Genomic DNA, 18715 nt, shown 5'->3' with positions numbered 1-18715 from the left:
TTAATTGACAGGCGCGCGAAAGAGAGACTTTTGGATGTTAATGTGCTGAGAGGTGCAACTGGAGGGATGTCTGATCATTATCTTGTGGAGGCTAAGGTGAAGATTTGTATGGGTTTTCAGAAAAGAAGAGTGAATGTTGGGGTGAAGAGGGTGGTGAGAGTAAGTGAGCTTGGGAAGGAGAATTGTGTGAGGAAGTACCAGGAGAGACTGAGTACAGAATGGAAAAAGGTGAGAACAATGGAAGTAAGGGGAGTGGGGGAGGAATGGGATGTATTTAGGGAATCAGTGATGGATTGCGCAAAAGATGCTTGTGGCATGAGAAGCGTGGGAGGTGGGTTGATTAGAAAGGGTAGTGAGTGGTGGGATGAAGAAGTAAGATTATTAGTGAAAGAGAAGAGAGAGGCATTTGGACGATTTTTGCAGGGAAAAAATGCAATTGAGTGGGAGATATATAAAAGAAAGAGACAGGAGGTCAAGAGAAAGGTGCAAGAGGTGAAAAAGAGGGCAAATGAGAGTTGGGGTGAGAGAGTATCATTAAATTTTAGGGAGAATAAAAAGATGTTCTGGAAGGAGGTAAATAAAGTGCGTAAGACAAGGGAGCAAATGGGAACTTCAGTGAAGGGCGCAGATGGGGAGGTGATAACAAGTAGTGGTGATGTGAGAAGGAGATGGAGTGAGTATTTTGAAGGTTTGTTGAATGTGTTTGATGATAGAGTGGCAGATATAGGGTGTTTTGGTCGAGGTGGTGTGCAAGGTGAGAAGGTTAGGGAAAATGATTTGGTAAACAGAGAAGAGGTAGTAAAAGCTTTGCGGAAGATGAAAGCCGGCAAGGCAGCAGGTTTGGATGGTATTGCAGTGGAATTTATTAAAAAAGGGGGTGACTGTATTATTGACTGGTTGGTAAGGTTATTTAATGTATGTGTGACTCATGGTGAGGTGCCTGAGGATTGGCAGAATGCGTGCATAGTGCCATTGTACAAAGGCAAAGGGGATAAGAGTGAGTGCTCAGATTACAGAGGTATATGTTTGTTGAGTATTCCTGGTAAATTATATGGGAGGGTATTGATTGAGAGGGTGAAGGCATGTACAGAGCATCAGATTGGGGAAGAGCAGTGTGGTTTCAGAAGTGGTAGAGGATGTGTGGATCAGGTGTTTGCTTTGAAGAATGTATGTGAGAAATACTTAGAAAAGCATATGGATTTGTATGTAGCATTTATGGATCTGGAGAAGGCATATGATAGAGTTGATAGAGATGCTCTGTGGAAGGTATTAAGAATATATGGTGTGGGAGGCAAGTTGTTAGAAGCAGTTAAAAGTTTTTATCGAGGATGTGAGGCATGTGTACGTGTAGGAAGAGAGGAAAATGATTGGTTCTCAGTGAATGTAGGTTTGCGGCAGGGGTGTGTGATGTCTCCATGGTTGTTTAATTTGTTTATGGATGGGGTTGTTAGGGAGGTGAATGCAAGAGTTTTGGAAAGAGGGGCAAGTATGAAGTCTGTTGGGAATGAGAGAGCTTGGGAAGTGAGTCAGTTGTTGTTCGCTGATGATACAGCGCTGGTGGCTGATTCATATGAGAAACTGCAGAAGCTGGTGACTGAGTTTGGTAAAGTGTGTGGAAGAAGAAAGTTAAGAGTAAATGTGAATAAGAGCAAGGTAATTAGGTACAGTAGGGTTGAGGGTCAAGTCAATTGGGAGGTAAGTTTGAATGGAGAAAAACTGGAGGAAGTAAAGTGTTTTAGATATCTGGGAGTGGATCTGGCAGCGGATGGAACCATGGAAGCGGAAGTGGATCATAGGGTGGGGGAGGGGGCGAAAATTCTGGGAGCCTTGAAGAATGTGTGGAAGTCGAGAACATTATCTCGGAAAGCAAAAATGGGTATGTTTGAAGGAATAGTGGTTCCAACAATGTTGTATGGTTGCGAGGCGTGGGCTATGGATAGAGTTGTGCGCAGGAGGATGGATGTGCTGGAAATGAGATGTTTGAGGACAATGTGTGGTGTGAGGTGGTTTGATCGAGTAAGTAACGTAAGGGTAAGAGAGATGTGTGGAAATAAAAAGAGCGTGGTTGAGAGAGCAGAAGAGGGTGTTTTGAAATGGTTTGGGCACATGGAGAGAATGAGTGAGGAAAGATTGACCAAGAGGATATATGTGTCGGAGGTGGAGGGAACGAGGAGAAGAGGGAGACCAAATTGGAGGTGGAAAGATGGAGTGAAAAAGATTTTGTGTGATCGGGGCCTGAACATGCAGGAGGGTGAAAGGAGGGCAAGGAATAGAGTGAATTGGAGCGATGTGGTATACAGGGGTTGACGTGCTGTCAGTGGATTGAATCAAGGCATGTGAAGCGTCTGGGGTAAACCATGGAAAGCTGTGTAGGTATGTATATTTGCGTGTGTGGACGTGTGTATGTACATGTGTATGGGGGGGGGGTTGGGCCATTTCTTTCGTCTGTTTCCTTGCGCTACCTCGCAAACGCGGGAGACAGCAACAAAGTATAAAAAAAAAAAAAAAAAAAAAAAAAAAAAAAGAGCGTGGTTGAGAGAGCATAAGAGGGTGTTTTGAAATGGTTTGGTCACATGGAGAGAATGAGTGAGGAAAAATTGACCAAGAGGATATATGTGTCGGAGGTGGAGGGAACGAGGAGAAGTGGGAGACCAAATTGGAGGTGGAAAGATGGAGTGAAAAAGATTTTGTGTGATCGGGGCCTGAACATGCAGGAGGGTGAAAGGAGGGCAAGGAATAGAGTGAATTGGATCGATGTAGTATACCGGGGTCGACGGGCTGTCAGTGGATTGAATCAGGGCATGTGAAGCGTCTGGGGTAAACCATGGAAAGCTGTGTAGGTATGTATATTTGCGTGTGTGGACGTATGTATATACATGTGTATGGGGGTGGGTTGGGCCATTTCTTTCGTCTGTTTCCTTGCGCTACCTCGCAAATGTGGGAGACAGCGACAAAGCAAAAAAAAAAAAAAATATATACATATATACACATACATATATACACATGTACATATTCATACTTGCTCGCCTTCTTTCATTCTTGGCACCACCTTCCCACAGGAACAAACAACTTATGAACAAATGAACAAAGCTTTAGAATGCAACCCTCTCATATGTAGGGGACACCATCACACCTCCTACCCTGTTGTTCCACCCACTAGATGTGGCTGGCATCCTGAACACTGTAGGAGCCCATAGAAAGTGACTGTAGGGCAAGAAGATTAGATAAGAGAAGGTAATCTTATACTGTATTATATTTGTTTCCACCCTTTCAAAAGCAAATATAACAAAACTGCAAACCTCACAAATTAGTGCACTCAGAACAATCACTGGTTTCCTCCTAGTGACCACAAACACTCAGCACCCTCAAATTGAAACAAACATCCTTTCAATACAGACCTACCTCAACATTCCTGGCACCCTGTTTTATGCAGCAGAACTAGACTCCTCTCATTCAGACCACTCTAAAACTGACCACCAACCTCTAAGTAGAAGTAAAAGTCTTACTCCACTTCTGGTCACAGATCATCCCCACATCCAAGAAATAAAACAATGACAAAATACATACACACTGAAATATCCCTACAAACTAAACAACTGACAACCCAACAGAGTCTTAAACTCCACCCAATCAGACACACACCCACCAGAAACCACACTCTCCAGTCAAACACAAGTCACACTCTCTTGTTTATGCTCTGATCATCATCCATCTCTACACCATAACAAACACTATTTTGATATATCCCAAGACTGTTCTTGCCCATCATGCAGGTACCATAAAGAAGAGACTGAGCACATACTACTTAGTTGTCTTTTTGCACATAGACACAAACATGACATCACAATGACCAGTATACGTGGCCAACTTCTTGAGTGTTGCAGAAGCCTTATACTGTATATATGATGCCCTATATGGTGTATATATTGATATTCTCAATAGATTGATACATTATTTGGTTTTTGTTATAGTGTATGCACCTCATTGTAGTTATCCCTGAGGTAAGGGAGAAAGAATTCTACATCTGTATTTCCTGCGTGTTGTAGAAGGCCACTAAAAGGGGAAGGAGAGGGGGGTTGGAAGTCTTCCCTTCCAGTTTTTACTTTTCCAAAAGAAGGAACAGATAAATGAGCCAAGTGAGGATTTTCCCTCTAAGGCTCAGTCCTCTGTTCTTAACGCTATCTCGCTAATGCAGGAAATGGCAAATATGTATGAAAAAACTCACCATGTTATAAATGGGTTCCCTTTTCTTTTGTAACAAGCTTTTAAATGAAGACTTCAGGGAGATGAAGTTTTAGTTCTCTTTGTGTAGCTAGAAAATTAATATATATAAAAGTCTGTGCTGCATTTTACTATCTGGCTGTAATTCATTTGATCAGCAAATAGGATTCAAATGGCAGTAATGGGACCTATCATATGGGATTTATCATTGCTGTTTGATTGTTTTGCTTTACATGAAGGAAATTGTTTTGGCATATGAGGATACAGTTGCATGATTCCAGTGGAGCAGAGTTGTATTGTTCATCATGTAGAAGCAAGGTACAATACTTTTTCTTTCTATATCTATATATCCACATGTTTACTATTTTGCTTCTCTTGTCTTTTATTTTCTTATGGTTGTTATCTATTGAAGGAAGTGATAGATTTTATTTCATTTTGTTGGTTTAGGATATATTGTATTTCCATCAAAGTAAGCTGTACAAAAAAATATTTACTGAGTCTTTCCTCTGTAATTTCAGCCATGCCTGTGATATTTGCATTGAGTTTTGTGTACTGTGTCTACATTCTTGGTCCTTGGGCTCTCTTAGGACAGGGTATCTACATTCTTTTTTACCCTATTATGGTATGTTTGGTAGTTTTTGTTTGTTTATTATTCATCTGAATAAGTATTTGAATAACCTTTAATCCAAATAGCCTACTTTAAAGACTTCGGATTTTTCATATTCTATCACAGTTTGGAGTCTAGAAACCAAGTTGCAGTGTTGGATATGATTAGCGTAAAGTAATAAAGGACAAGAAATAAGAAATGTGATCACTAAATCTAAACAGGATATTTGCTAAATATGCAGGTTGTGGTCACAGATATTTGAATTATGAAAGCTTATTTTCCTTTTTATCCCTGGGGATAGGGGAGAAAGAATACTTCCCACGTATTCCCTGCGTGTCGTAGAAGGCGACTAAAAGGGGAGGGAGCGGGGGGCTGGAAATCCTCCCCTCTCGTTTTTTTTTTTTTAATTTTCCAAAAGAAGGAACAGAGAATTGGGCCAGGTGAGGGTATTCCCTCAAGGCCCAGTCCTCTGTTCTTAACGCTACCTCGCTAATGCGGGAAATGGCGAATAGTTTGAAAGAAAAGAAAGAAAGAATTTTCCTTTTACAGGCTGTTATTGCCAAAGCTCAGAGCAGTGTCCGTGTGGAAACTGTGAAGGTTACAGATAAGAGGGTGACCTTGATGAGTGAGATCCTTAACAGCATGAGACTCATAAAGATGTACTCCTGGGAAGATTCTTTTGCCAAAAAGATATCTGGTATGTTTTGTACATGCATATGTTTCTACTTATATACTATTTTTAGTTAAATGGATTGACCTTGTATAGTTTGGATATTGGGTGAAATGAGGTGTACTCAAGAGTTTTTGATGATGATCTGGCCCTGAGTGAAACTAACCTCCAGGTTAAAGAGGTAAAACAGCTTGGGGATGTCCTCAGGGCAAAATTGGGGTTAGTATTAGAGTAAAAGCAAAGGAAGGGTAGCACTTCTGCTGAAGTAGGATTGTTTAAATGGGTGAAAGCGTATAAGGAATTAAGTTTCAGACTGATGGGGGAAGGGGTAGAATGAAAGTGGATCACAGTTGGTGGGTGATTATTAATGCATATGCATCTCCTAGCAAAAGGAGTGAGGTAGAGTGACAAGTGTTTTAGGAGGGGGTGGATGAGTGCATTATTAATTTGATGCAAGATAGTGAGTATTAATGATGGGTGATTTGAATGCAAGACTGGGTGATGTGGCATTTGAGAGTATGATCAAGGGGCTGTCCAGGTCTTTTAGTTTTAATGTGAAAAAGTAAGATCAGCAATCCTGAAATGGAGGGTGTGAAATGGCTCCTAGCATCTCTTCAGAACACTCAATTTAGAATGGTAGTCTTTCACTAGGTAACTGCTGTTTGTGATACTCTGCTTGTCTTTTTGTGTCCACCCCATTCCTAGAAGTTATTCCATTATTGATATATTTTTTTTAATTGGGAACCTTTTTGAAAGAATTCAAGAAATTTATCATTAATCTTACACCTTGAAACTTTGAACTTTACACCCTCATGTCTTCCCCAGTAACTATGACCTGGCACAGTTTAAGACAGGTTTTTCACTTCCTCCAAAATTCATGAATGCTTTTCCTTATATCTTTTTTTTCCTTGATGTGGACTTTTGTCCATGACTGGAGCTTCCAATTTGAAAAAAAAAAATCAATTTGAAACTTAAGAGGAGAAACAAGTGGTTATTTTGTTTTTTATTATGATTCTCAATTACTGCTTTCAGCAAGACATAAGTATTTTTAGAAATGGGTTATAGATACATATTTCATGTTTGATCTTTTTATATTCACATGCTTGCCCTTGGACTGTTTTCTTAGGAATTAGGAAAGAAGAGCTCAAGAAGCATCGCATTGGTGCATTACTGCAAGCTGTCAGCTCTACTGTGACTCCAAGTATCAGTATTCTAGCAACTATAGTCACCTTTCTTGGATACACCTTTTCAGGTAAGTAAAGGTATTGTGCAAATTGATTTATTGCACTGTATATGTACACAACAACTTGGTATCATAACCTTCATAGTATTTACCAGGCCGTGAGTTGTATTGATCTGCATCAAAGAATGTTACTGTGATTACATTTACAATTTTAATATAATTTCATCAATTTCACTTACATGTTTTTCAGTGTATGTGTGCACAGATATTCAGAGCTTAGTTACATAGAGAATATATTTGGCTGCAGAATTAGTTTGCAGATGCATTCCTGAGGAGTGAATTCTCTGGTAAAATATGAAAACAATGATTGGTCCTTTTTCACCACTTTTCAGCAAGGCAAGACAATAACATTTCCACATCTGGCATCAGTATTTCTTAAAAACAACTGGTGATGATTAGAAAAGATCAGCGAAGAAAAATTGAAATATTTTTCATGTCTGATGCCTGCAGAATAGCATAATCTTCCTCAGGTGTGACAGATCTCTTGCTTCTTACAATCATCATGATGAAGCTGTTTTAAAGAGCATGAAAGTTAAATATCCAAACTTAAGGGATACAAAGTGTCTCTCTCTTGCCAGGTCATGAGTGCTCGTTGAAAACATTGAATGCTATCATTTTTCTTTATCAGTGCATTGTGATACATAACTCATAATTACATATAAATCTATACGATGAAAAACATTGCATAATGCCACTGGTATGTCTTCGTATTATAATGTGCATAATTGAACATTGCAGAAAAACAAGGAAAACGAGAGTGTGAAGTAGTCAGTTTCCAGGAGGTTTAAAATCAAGCAGACAGCAAACCAACCTGTGTTCTTGAGGCCAGTTTCTGCTAAAGGGAGTTTTGCTCAACCACACAGGATGTTCAAACCTTGCTTTAGATACCAGAGACTTTTGTCAGATTTTGTGGTGAGCTGCAGCGATGTGTATCTTGATTGAGCCGAACATCGCTGCCAGAGGGTTACTGAAATTTCTTGGTTTCATTTTGCATTCTGCAGCTGTGCAGTAAAATTTCTCATTAATGCATTAAGTGCATTTATTTTAGCTTTAGTAGAATATTGGTATGAAATGCAACTCGATGATTGAAAACAGCAGTAGTAATAGGTTATATCCAACTGAGTTGAAAAAAAACAGGATAATTTGGTAAACAATATTGAATAATTTGTTTTTCCCATTCTTCAACCTCATTATCCATGTGAAGTAATTGTTAAGGTGCCTTAAAACTTCTGGATGTCATACCTTTGGCCAGATCCAAAAACATTTTTTCCATTATATTTGGATTAGTTCACATTAGTTACCCGCTCTGAGTGAGTATCATTTTATGTTATTGGGATAGAAGTTTAATTGCTGAAGATACATAATCATTGCAATATACAGAAAAAAGCAAAATTCATACACAGGAGTGCATGGATTTAAGTCAAATATAGTTCTCTGCTCCTAAATTGCAGGCTCTTATTATATAGCCATTGGAGGAAAAGTTAACTTTGTTTATTAAGTAGCTTCATTTACCATTTACTATATAAGTGTATTTCTTATCAGTGTATTGATTTGATTGTACACATGCATTTATCTTGTATAAGTACAGAATTAAGTCTTAACTGAGAAGACTTAATTGTAAGTATAAGTGAATGGAGATCACATTATTATTCATAACTTTTTAATGCAGTATAGTATTTTGTAATGAATTATATTTATAGGATTTTACTGAAATTTGGATTTCTGAAGTTCAGAAACCTCTAAGATTCAGACAATTTCAGTTCTTAGGACTTAATTTCAGAACTCAAAAAGTCTTTGAAATTAGAAGATTAGATCACATTTTAGTGAATCTCACATCTCATGAGCTCTCATTTAAGTGTACCATTTTTAATGACTTTTTCTATCTTTACTATTTTATGCTTTTCTCTTACCATATAATGTACCTGTATAAGCTGTCATGTCTGCTTTTTTTCTTCCAGAATTTGGAGAAACCCAAGATACATTAAATCTCAAGTTCTGAGCAATCTGAATTTTACAGGTTATTTGGCATTTGGTTGAATGGAATCAGTATATGTTTTCATGTATCAAGTGAACAGCATAAAGTATAAAATGTGTGCCAAAGGATTTTTTGTAAAAGCAACTAAAAGAAATCTGATATTATTTAATATTAAGGTTTGATTATTCACTTTTTTGACAGGTAACCCACTGAAGTCCTCTGAAGCCTTCACAATATTTTCTGTCTTCAATGCTATGCAGTTTTCTGTTGGTGTTCTTCCATTTACTGTTCGATCAGTTGCAGAGGCTAAGATATCTCTTGGTAGGATTCAGGTAAGAAATGTAACCAATACTCTGTAATACATGATTTTAAGGGAATGCTTTTGGTTATTACTTTTTCATACTTTGTTTGCCCTGGAAGCTGCAGTAAGCCATAGGGTGGGTGCAGGTCATGGAGACACTGGAGAGTATGTGAAAAGAGATGTCACTTTCTTTGATGGGAAACATTAGTATGTTTGATGACGTAACAGTCCCAGTGTTGTTGTATGGTTGCCAAATAAAAAATTATGGAAGTATATGGCCAGTAATGTTGGAAAATAATTATTTGAGAACTAATGTAATATGAGTAGGGTTGTTGATTGGATATGAAGTGATAGGGTAAGAGAGAGGTATGGTATAGGTTGTGCCTCTCCAGTCCGATGCTCTTTGGTCTCGTGACTCCCGTGGTCCAGCATGTTTTGAATGTGCCACCATTAGTTTGTGGATCTGCCACCAGGGTGATGCTGTTAGCAGTGCTTTGGTGCCAAAATCTGTTTACACTGCAGCCGAGCTAATTAACAGTCCTGTTAATTTCTTTTATTCATTTCTTGCTGAAAATGAAAGCCAGGAAAGTATAGTTGTGGAAAACTTCGAAAGGAGTCAGGAGTACAGAATTAGGCATTGCACTGGTAAATTGGTTTTATCTCCCGTGTAATGAGGGTGTAAGCATTTCTAGGGAGATGCTTATTGAGCAGGGCAAAGTTTTTCATAGAGAACTAAAGCTAGCCTATTACTGTGACTATTTGTAAGGATGGTTACACAAGTTTAAGTGGAGACAATGAGTTTCAGTACATATATTTGTGTTGAAAAACGTAGTTCTGACATGGAAACTTGTAGTGTTGACACAGAAGCTTGTAGTATAAGATCTTAATTAAAAGAATCGATAAAAACTCCAATTCTCTATTAAACACCCAACAGCAATATGTACAGGGTGAGAGAGAGTGTATGAGCTGGCTGCCTGATTGTGACATGCAGCATAGCATGGCTGCCCTGACAATAACAATAAAACAACTATGGTAACAATAGTTGACCAAAGCCAACTACCAACTTATGGTTGTTCATTACATTAACTACTTGTCACAAAGCTACCACAAAGTTTGTGGATGAATTTGCACAGGTAGTGGCAGCAGAAAACAGCCATAGAACAAGTGTATAATGCCGATGAATCTACCCTGTATTAGTGTTGTATTCCATGAAAAACCCTTGCCCAAGATATTGAGGAGTCTCCATCTGGGGGGTACTTATGATGTAATCAGACATAACATTAAAAACCTTATTTGGAAGAATGAATGGTTGTATTATTTCCTGTTTTAAGTTTTGTTCTGCCTTTGATAACAGCAATATGTATGTGGAATGAGCTGGCAAGACTAGTGGTTGGGCATATGTTTACATAGTGGGTTCCCTTAGGGGTCAAGTTATGTGGTCTGGCAATGGCCAGGCCCCAAGATTGCCGAATTAAAGAGGTTCAACCTGTAGTAAGAAGAGTATGTATGAGAGATCTGACCAAGGTGTTCTGAAATGGTTTGATCATATGGAGGGGATAAGTGAGGATATATGTATCAGTAGTGGCAGAAACAAGGAAAATGGAAAATCCAAGGAGGAGTGGGAAGATGGAGTGAAAGATGCTTTGAAATGTCATGGCCTGAACATTCAAGAGGTGTAAGTTATTCACAGGCTAGAGAAAAGTGGAACTGTTATGGTTTGCAGGGGGCAATATTCTGTAACTGGGTGAACATAGGTATATGAAGAAGCAGGGGAAATCACTAAAAGGTTTCTGGGGCCTGATTTTTGAGAGGCTCTGGTTTTAATGTGTTGCACATGACGTCAAGAAAGTGGATGTTAGCAAATTAGGCCGTGTTCCTGGTCTACCTTGCTAACACGGAAAATAACAAATAAGTGTGAAAAAATATATTCAATGATTATTATATTATTAGATTATTATTAGTTTTAGTATGATTATTAGTATTACAGGTTGAATGGGGTGTGAATTTGCATGGGAAGAACCAGGAGGATATGAAGTCTTTTAGATGGGAGGGAGTGGATATGGCACTGAATGGGATCACAGGGTAGTTGAGAGGGCTGAGAGCCTTGGCAGACTGAGGAGTGTAAGAGCAAAGATGGGTATATTTGATGATATAGGAGTGTTGAATGGATGTGAGGTAAATTTTTAAGGATAAAAGTGGTGTGAGAAAGGTTAACTGAATAAGAAATGATTGGGTTAGAGAGAGGCTTGGTTATAGGAAGAGTAGATTTGAGAAGACTAAAGAGGGTCTGGTGAATTGCTCTGAACATGTGTAGAGGTTGTGATGAAATAGTTTAGACATATGGAAAGGATGTCCTGAAATGATCAGGCATACAGAGAGGATGAGTGAGGAGAGGCCATTAGAAGATTATAAATGTCAGAAGTGGAGAGAACAAAGAGAACTGGGAAACAGAAGGATATGGAAGGAAGCAGTGGAAGATCCTTTTAGTAATTGGGGCCTGAATATGCAGGAGTGTTCGAGGCAAGCATGGGATAGAGTGAGTCAAAGTGATGTAGTTACCCATTTGAACAGTACAGGGGAAAAAGTTCTACATTCATAGGATCCATCTCCTAAACTTTATATGCCATCAAGAAGTCTCTCAAACCTCTGAGAATGGCCAGCATTCATTATCTCACTGTTTAGTTTATTCTAACCATCCACTAGCCTAACACTAAACCAGTACTTCTGAATGTACTTTTGACTAACTTTTTTGCCCAGGTTTTGTCATGGCCTTTGGTTAATCTGATGCTGTATCTCTTGAAGAACTGATTACTATCAGTATAATCCAGCTGATTTAGATACTTGAATGCTGTTATTAGGGCCTGTTTCTCTCTCATCTCCTCCATGGTGGGTAGCTTTGTCACTGTCAGCCACCTATTGTAGCCCAATTTTCTTAATTCTGGTACAGGTTATGTTTAAGGCCGGTGATAGTGAAGTGAGGAATTGGAATGAGTATTTTGAAGGACTGCTGAATGACTTTGATGATAGAGTGGGAGATGTAGGGTTGGTTAGGGCTGAGTGGTATGGGAAGCAAGAGAGTCATGCAGAGTGGATTGGTGGAGAAAGCCCTCTGTAAGATGAAATGTGGCAAGGCAGTTGGAGTGGATGGTATTGCAGTTGAACTTATTAATAAAGGGGGTGACTGTGTTGTTTATTGGTTGGTAGGAATTTCGTTGTTTGTATGGATTATGGTGAGGTGACTGAGGATTGGTGGAATGCATGTATAGTGCCATTATGTAAAAGCAAGGGGGATAAAGGTGAGTGTTCAAACTACAGAGGTATAAGTTTTTTGAGTATACCTGGTAAGTTTTGTTGGAGGGTATTGACTGAGAGGGTACATGGTACAGAGAATCAGAATGGGGAGGAGCAGTGTGGTTTCAGAAATGGTAAGGATGTGGATCAGGTGTTTACTTTCAGGAATGCGTGTAAGAAATACTGAGAGAAACAGTTGAATTTGTATTTGTCATTTACGAACTTGGAGAAAGCTTATGATAGGATTAATAGAGATGCCTTGTGGGAGGAAAGTTGCTAGAAATAGTGAGAAGGTTTTATCAGTGGTGTAAGGCATGTGTGGAAGTAGGAAAAGAGGAGAATGAATGTTTCCAAGTGAAGATTGGTCTGTGGCAAGGTGTGTGATGTCACTATGGTTGTTCCTGTTTATGGATAGGATGGTGAGGGAGGTAAATGCAAGAGTCTTGGAGAGATGGGCAGTTGTGCAGACTGTGGGTATGAGAGGGCCTGGGAAGTGAGTCATTCGTTGTTTGCAGATGCTACAGCACTGGTGGCAGATTTGAGTGAGAAATTGCAGAAGTCGGTGAATGGTTTTAGAAGAATGCGTGAAAGGAGGAAGTTAAGAGTAAATGTGAATAAAAGCAAGGATATTGGGTATGCTTGAAGGAATAGTAGTTCAAGCAATGTTATTTGGTTGCAAAGCATGGTAGGGTTGTATGGAGGAGGGTGGATGTGTTGGAATTGAAATGTTTAAGGACAATATGAAGTGTGAGGTGGTTTGATCGAGTAAGTAATGAAAGGGTGAGAGAGATGTGTGGAAATGATGAGAGTGTGGTTGAGAGAGCAAAAGGGTGTGTTGAAATGGTTTGGACATATGGAGAGAATGAGTGAGGAAAGATTGACAAAGAGGATATATGTGTCAGAGGTGGAGGGAACAAGAAGCTGGAGACCAAATTGGAAGTGGAAGGATGGGGTGAAAAAGATTTTGAGCGATCTTGGCCTTAACAAACAGGAGGGTGAGAGGCTTGAAAAGAATAGAGTGAATTGTGTGTGATATACTGGGGTTGACATGCTGTCAGTGGACCGAACCAAGGCATGAATAGCATCTGGAGTAAACCATGGGAAGGTGTGTAGGGCCTGGATGTGGATAGGGAGCTGTGGTTTCGATGCATTACACATGACAGCTAGAGACTGAGTGTGAACGAATATGGCTTTTTTTGTCTGTTTTTCCTGGCACTACATTGCTGAAGCAGTGAGTAGTGATACTGTTTCCTGTGGGACGGGGTAGTGACAGCAGGAATGGGAAGTCAAGCAAGTATGAATAAGTACATGGTAAAAACCCTCCCCTCCTTGTATTTTAACTTTCTAAAAGGGGAAACAGAAGAAGGAGTCATGCAGGGAGTGCTCATCCTCCTCGAAGGCTCAGATTGGGGTGTCTAAATGTGTGTGGATGTAACCAAGATGAGAAAAAAGGAGAGATAGGTAGTATGTTTGAGGAAACGAACCTGGATGTTTTGGCTCTGAGTGAAACGAAGCTCAAGGGTAAAGGGGAAGAGTGGTTTGGGAATGTCTTGGGAGTAAAGTCAGGGGTTAGTGAGAGGACAAGAGCAAGGGAAGGAGTAGCACTACTCCTGAAACAGGAGTGGTGGGAGTATGTGATAGAGTGTAAGAAAGTAAATTCTAGATTGATTTGGGTAAAACTTAAAGTTGATGGAGAAAGATGGGTGATTATTGGTGCATATGCACCTGGGCATGAGAAGAAAGATCATGAGAGGCAAGTGTTTTGGGAGCAGCTGAATGAGTGTGTTAGTGGTTTTGATGCATGAGACCAGGTTATAGTGATGGGTGATTTGAATGCAAAGGTGAGTAATGTGGCAGTTGAGGGAATAATTGGTGTACATAGGGTGTTCAGTGTTGTAAATGGAAAGGGTGAAGAGCTTGTAGATTTATGTGCTGAAAAAGGACTGGTGATTGGGAATACCTGGTTTAAAAAGCGAGATATACATAAGTATACCTATGTAAGTAGGAGAGATGGCCAGAGAGCGTTATTGGATTACGTGTTAATTGATAGGCGCGCGAAAGAGAGACTTTTGGATGTTAATGTGCTGAGAGGTGCAACTGGAGGGATGTCTGATCATTATCTTGTGGAGGCGAAGGTGAAGATTTGTAGGGGTTTTCAGAAAAGAAGAGAGAATGTTGGGGTGAAGAGAGTGGTGAGAGTAAGTGTGCTTGGGAAGGAGACTTGTGTGAGGAAGTACCAGGAGAGACTGAGTACAGAATGGAAAAAGGTGAGAACAAAGGAGGTAAGGGGAGTGGGGGAGGAATGGGATGTATTTAGGGAAGCAGTGATGGCTTGCGCAAAAGATGCTTGTGGCATGAGAAGAGTGGGAGGTGGGTTGATTAGAAAGGGTAGTGAGTGGTGGGATGAAGAAGTAAGATTATTAGTGACAATTTTTGCAGGGAAACAATGCAAATGAGTGGGAGATGTATAAAAGAAAGAGGCAGGAGGTCAAGAGAAAGGTGCAAGAGATGCAAAAGAGGGCAAATGAGAATTGGGGTGAGAGAGTATCATTAAATTTTAGGGAGAATAAAAAGATGTTTTGGAAGGAGGTAAATTAAGTGCTTAAGACAAGGGAGCAAATGGGAACTTAAGTGAAGGGGGCTAATGGGGAGGTGATAACAAGTAGTGGTGATGTGAGAAGATGGAGTGAGTATTTTGAATGTTTGTTGAATGTGTTTGACGATAGAGTGGTAGATATAGGGTGTTTTGGTCGAGGTGGCGTGCAAAGTGAGAGGGTTAGGGAAAATGATTTGGTAAACAGAGAAGAGGTTGTAAAAGCTTTGCGGAAGATGAAAGCCAGCAAGGCAGCAGGTTTGGATGGTATTGCAGTTGAATTTATTAAAAAAGGGGTGACTGTATTGTTGACTGGTTGGTAAGGTTATTTAATGTATGTATGACTCATGGTGAGGTGCCTGAGGATTGGTGGAATGCTTACATAGTGCCATTGTACAAAGGCAAAGAGGATAAGAGTGAGTGCTCAAATTACAGATGTATAAATTTGTTGAGTATTCCTGGTAAATTGTATGAGAGGGTATTGATTGAGAGGGTGAAGGCATGTACAGAGCATCAGATTGGGGAAGAGCAGTGTGGTTTCAGAAGTGGTAGAGGATGTGTGGATCAGGTGTTTGCTTTGAAGAATGTATATGAGAAATACTTAGAAAAGCAAATGGATTTGTATGTAGCATTTATGGATCAGGAGAAGGCATATGATAGAGTTGATAGAGGTGCTCTGTGGAAGGTATTAAGAATATATTGTGTGTGAGGCAAGTTGTTAGAAGCAGTGAAAAGTTTTTATCGAGGATGTAAGGCATGTGTACGTGTAGGAAGAGAGGAAAGTGATTGGTTCTCAGTGAATGTAGGTTTGCAGCAGGGGTGTGTGATGTCTCCATGGTTGTTTGATTTGTTTATGGATGGGGTTGTAAGGGAGGTGAATGCAAGAGTTTTGGAAAGAGGGGCAAGTATGCAGTCTGTTGTGGATGAGAGAGCTTGGGAAGTGAGTCAGTTGTTGTTCGGTGATGATACAGCGCTGATGGCTGATTCATGTGAGAAACTGCAGAAGCTGGTGACTGAGTTTGGTAAAGTGTGTGAAAGAAGAAAGTTGAGAGTAAATGTGAATAAGAGCAAGGTTATTAAGTACAGTAGGGTTGAGGGTCAAGTCAATTGGGAGGTAAGTATGAATGGAGAAGAACTGGAGGAAGTAAAGTGTTTTAGATATCTGGGAGTGGATCTGGCAGCGGATAGCACCATGGAAGCGGAAGTGAATCATAGGGTGGGGGAGGGGGCGAAAATTCTGGAAACCTTGAAGAATGTTTGGAAGTCGAGAACATTATCTCAGAAAGCAAAAATGGGTATGTTTGAAGGAATAGTGGTTCCAACAATGTTGTATGGTTGCGAGGCGTAGGCTATGGATAGAGTTGTGCGCAGGAGGGTGGATGTGCTGGAAATGAGATGTTTGTGGACAATATGTGGTGTGAGGTGGTTTGATCGAGTAAGTAATGTAAGGGTAAGAGAGATGTGTGGAAATAAAAAGAGCATGGTTGAGAGAGCAGAAGAGGGTGTTTTGAAATGGTTTGGTCACATGGAGAGAATGAGTGAGGAAAGATTGACCAAGAGGATATATGTGTCAGAGGTGGAGGGAACGAGGAGAAGGGGGAGACCAAATTTTAGGTGGAAAGATGGAGTGAAAAAGATTTTGAGTGATTGGGGCCTGAACATGCAGGGGGGTGAAAGGCGGGCAAGGAATTGAGTGAATTGGAATGATGTGGCATACCGGGGTCGACGTGCTGTCAGTGGATTGAACCAGGGCATGTGAAGCGTCTTGGGTAAACCATGGAAAGTTGTGTGGGGCCTGGATGTGGAAAGGGAGCTGTGGTTTCGGTGCATTATTACATGACAGCTAGAGACTGAGTGTGAACGAATGGGGCTTTTGTTGTCTTTTCCTAGCGCTACCTCGCACACATGAGGGGGGGGAGGGAGTTGTTATTCCATGTGTGGCGAGGTGGTGATGGGAATAAATAAAGGCAGACAGAATGAATTATGTACATGTGTATATATGTATATGTCTGTGTGTGTATATATATGTGTACATTGAGATGTATAGGAATGTATAGTTGTGTGTGTGGACGTGAATGTATATACATGTGTATGTGGGTGGGTTGGGCCATTCTTTCGTCTGTTTCCGTGCGCTACCTCGCTAACGCGGGAGACAGCGACAAAGCAAAATGAATAGATAAAAGTAAATAAAATGAGTATGTTTGAAGGAATAGTGGTTCCAACAATGTTGTATGGTTGCGAGGCGTGGGCTATGGATAGAGATGTGCGCAGGAGGATGGATGTGCTGGAAATGAGATGTTTGAGGAAAATGTGTGGTGTGAGGTTGTTTGATCGAGTAAGTAACGTAAGGGTAAGAGAGATGTGTGGAAATAAAAAGAGCGTGGTTGAGAGAGCAGAAGAGGGTGTTTTGAAATGGTTTGGGCACATGGAGAGAATGAGTGAGGAAAGATTGACCAAGAGGATATATGTGTCGGAGGTGGAGGGAACGAGGAGAAGAGGGAGACCAAATTGGAGGTGGAAAGATGGAGTGAAAAAGATTTTGTGTGATCGGGGCCTGAACATGCAGGAGGGTGAAAGGAGGGCAAGGAATAGAGTGAATTGGAGCGATGTGGTATACAGGGGTTGACGTGCTGTCAGTGGATTGAATCAAGGCATGTGAAGCGTCTGGGGTAAACCATGGAAAGCTGTGTAGGTATGTATATTTGCGTGTGTGGACGTGTGTATGTACATGTGTATGGGGGGGGGTTGGGCCATTTCTTTCGTCTGTTTCCTTGCGCTACCTCGCAAACGCGGGAGACAGCGACAAAGTATAAAAAAAAAAAAAAAAAAAAAAAAATAATAGATAGTATTTATGTATATGTATGTGTATGTATATGTATGTATGTATGTCTGTATATGTTGACATGTAAATGTATGTATATGTGCATATTTGGGCATTTATGCATATGTATGTGTATATGAGTGGATGGGCCATTCTTCATCTGTTTCCTGGTGCTACCTCGCTGACACAGAAAACAGCGATTATGTGTAATGATAAATATTAGGTTTAGCAAGGTTGAGGTACAGATTAGTTGGGATGAGTTTGAATAGAGAAAAATTGAAGGAAGTGAAATGTTTTAGATACCTGGGAGTGGAAATTGCAGCAAATGGAACCACTGAAGCAGAAGTGAGTCACAGGGTGGGTTTGGGGGCGAAGGTTGTGGGAGTGCTAAAGAACATTTGGAAAGAGAGAGCTTTATCTGGGAGGACAAAGATTTCTTCTGTGCTTTGATTGCTTTATCCCTACATATCTCAGAGAACTGTCCACTCAATTGATCCTGTTTAAAGACTGAAAGGTTATGATCATGTCGCTCCTCAGTCTTCTTTCTTTCAAGGTGGGTAAATGTAAAGCCTTCAGCCATTTCCCGTAGCTTACCTTTCGTAATTCTAGTACCATCTTTGTTGCCGTCATCTGGACCTTCTCTATGAGCTCTTTGTATTTCTTTAGGTGCATTGACCAAACCTATGTATGATGAGTAGCTTGCAATAAGCCTTTCCCTGTAGCTTTTATCCGTCTATACATATCTCTAATGCTTGCTTTCAACTGGAATTCCCTCATGGGGATGGCCACAGCAATGAAGTCTCCATAACTAGTGACTAGTGAACTCCAGTGCCACTTCTTAGCTTATAGTGCCTCATTCTCAACAGGCTACTGGCAGAGGGTAACTTACCTCTCTTAATTCAAGTTCCATCTTTGTTGCCCTCATCTGGACTTTCTCCATGAAGCACACTAGTTTTGGTCTTATGTATGATTAGAGTAACTTGCTAGATATTT

General features: G+C 40.3%; 1 protein-coding gene across 4 annotated transcripts in view; it reads left to right on the top strand.

Moving 5' to 3' along the window:
* LOC139753328 (ATP-binding cassette sub-family C member 5-like) overlaps window positions 1-18715 on the top strand; it is a 525518-nt gene that overhangs the window by 376413 nt on the left and 130390 nt on the right. For all 4 annotated transcript variants that reach the window (XM_071669664.1, XM_071669665.1, XM_071669663.1 and 1 more), the window contains 4 exons: window positions 4740-4843; window positions 5378-5525; window positions 6625-6750; window positions 8918-9048. In XM_071669664.1, the coding sequence (XP_071525765.1) occupies window positions 4740-4843; window positions 5378-5525; window positions 6625-6750; window positions 8918-9048 (509 nt within the window). The remainder of the gene's footprint in view (window positions 1-4739; window positions 4844-5377; window positions 5526-6624; window positions 6751-8917; window positions 9049-18715) is intronic.

This window comes from Panulirus ornatus, chromosome 14 (assembly GCF_036320965.1).
Source record: "Panulirus ornatus isolate Po-2019 chromosome 14, ASM3632096v1, whole genome shotgun sequence".
Lineage (NCBI taxonomy): Eukaryota > Metazoa > Arthropoda > Malacostraca > Decapoda > Palinuridae > Panulirus > Panulirus ornatus.
Note: the sequence above shows the minus strand (reverse complement) of the source record. Positions and strands in the feature narration are given on the sequence as shown.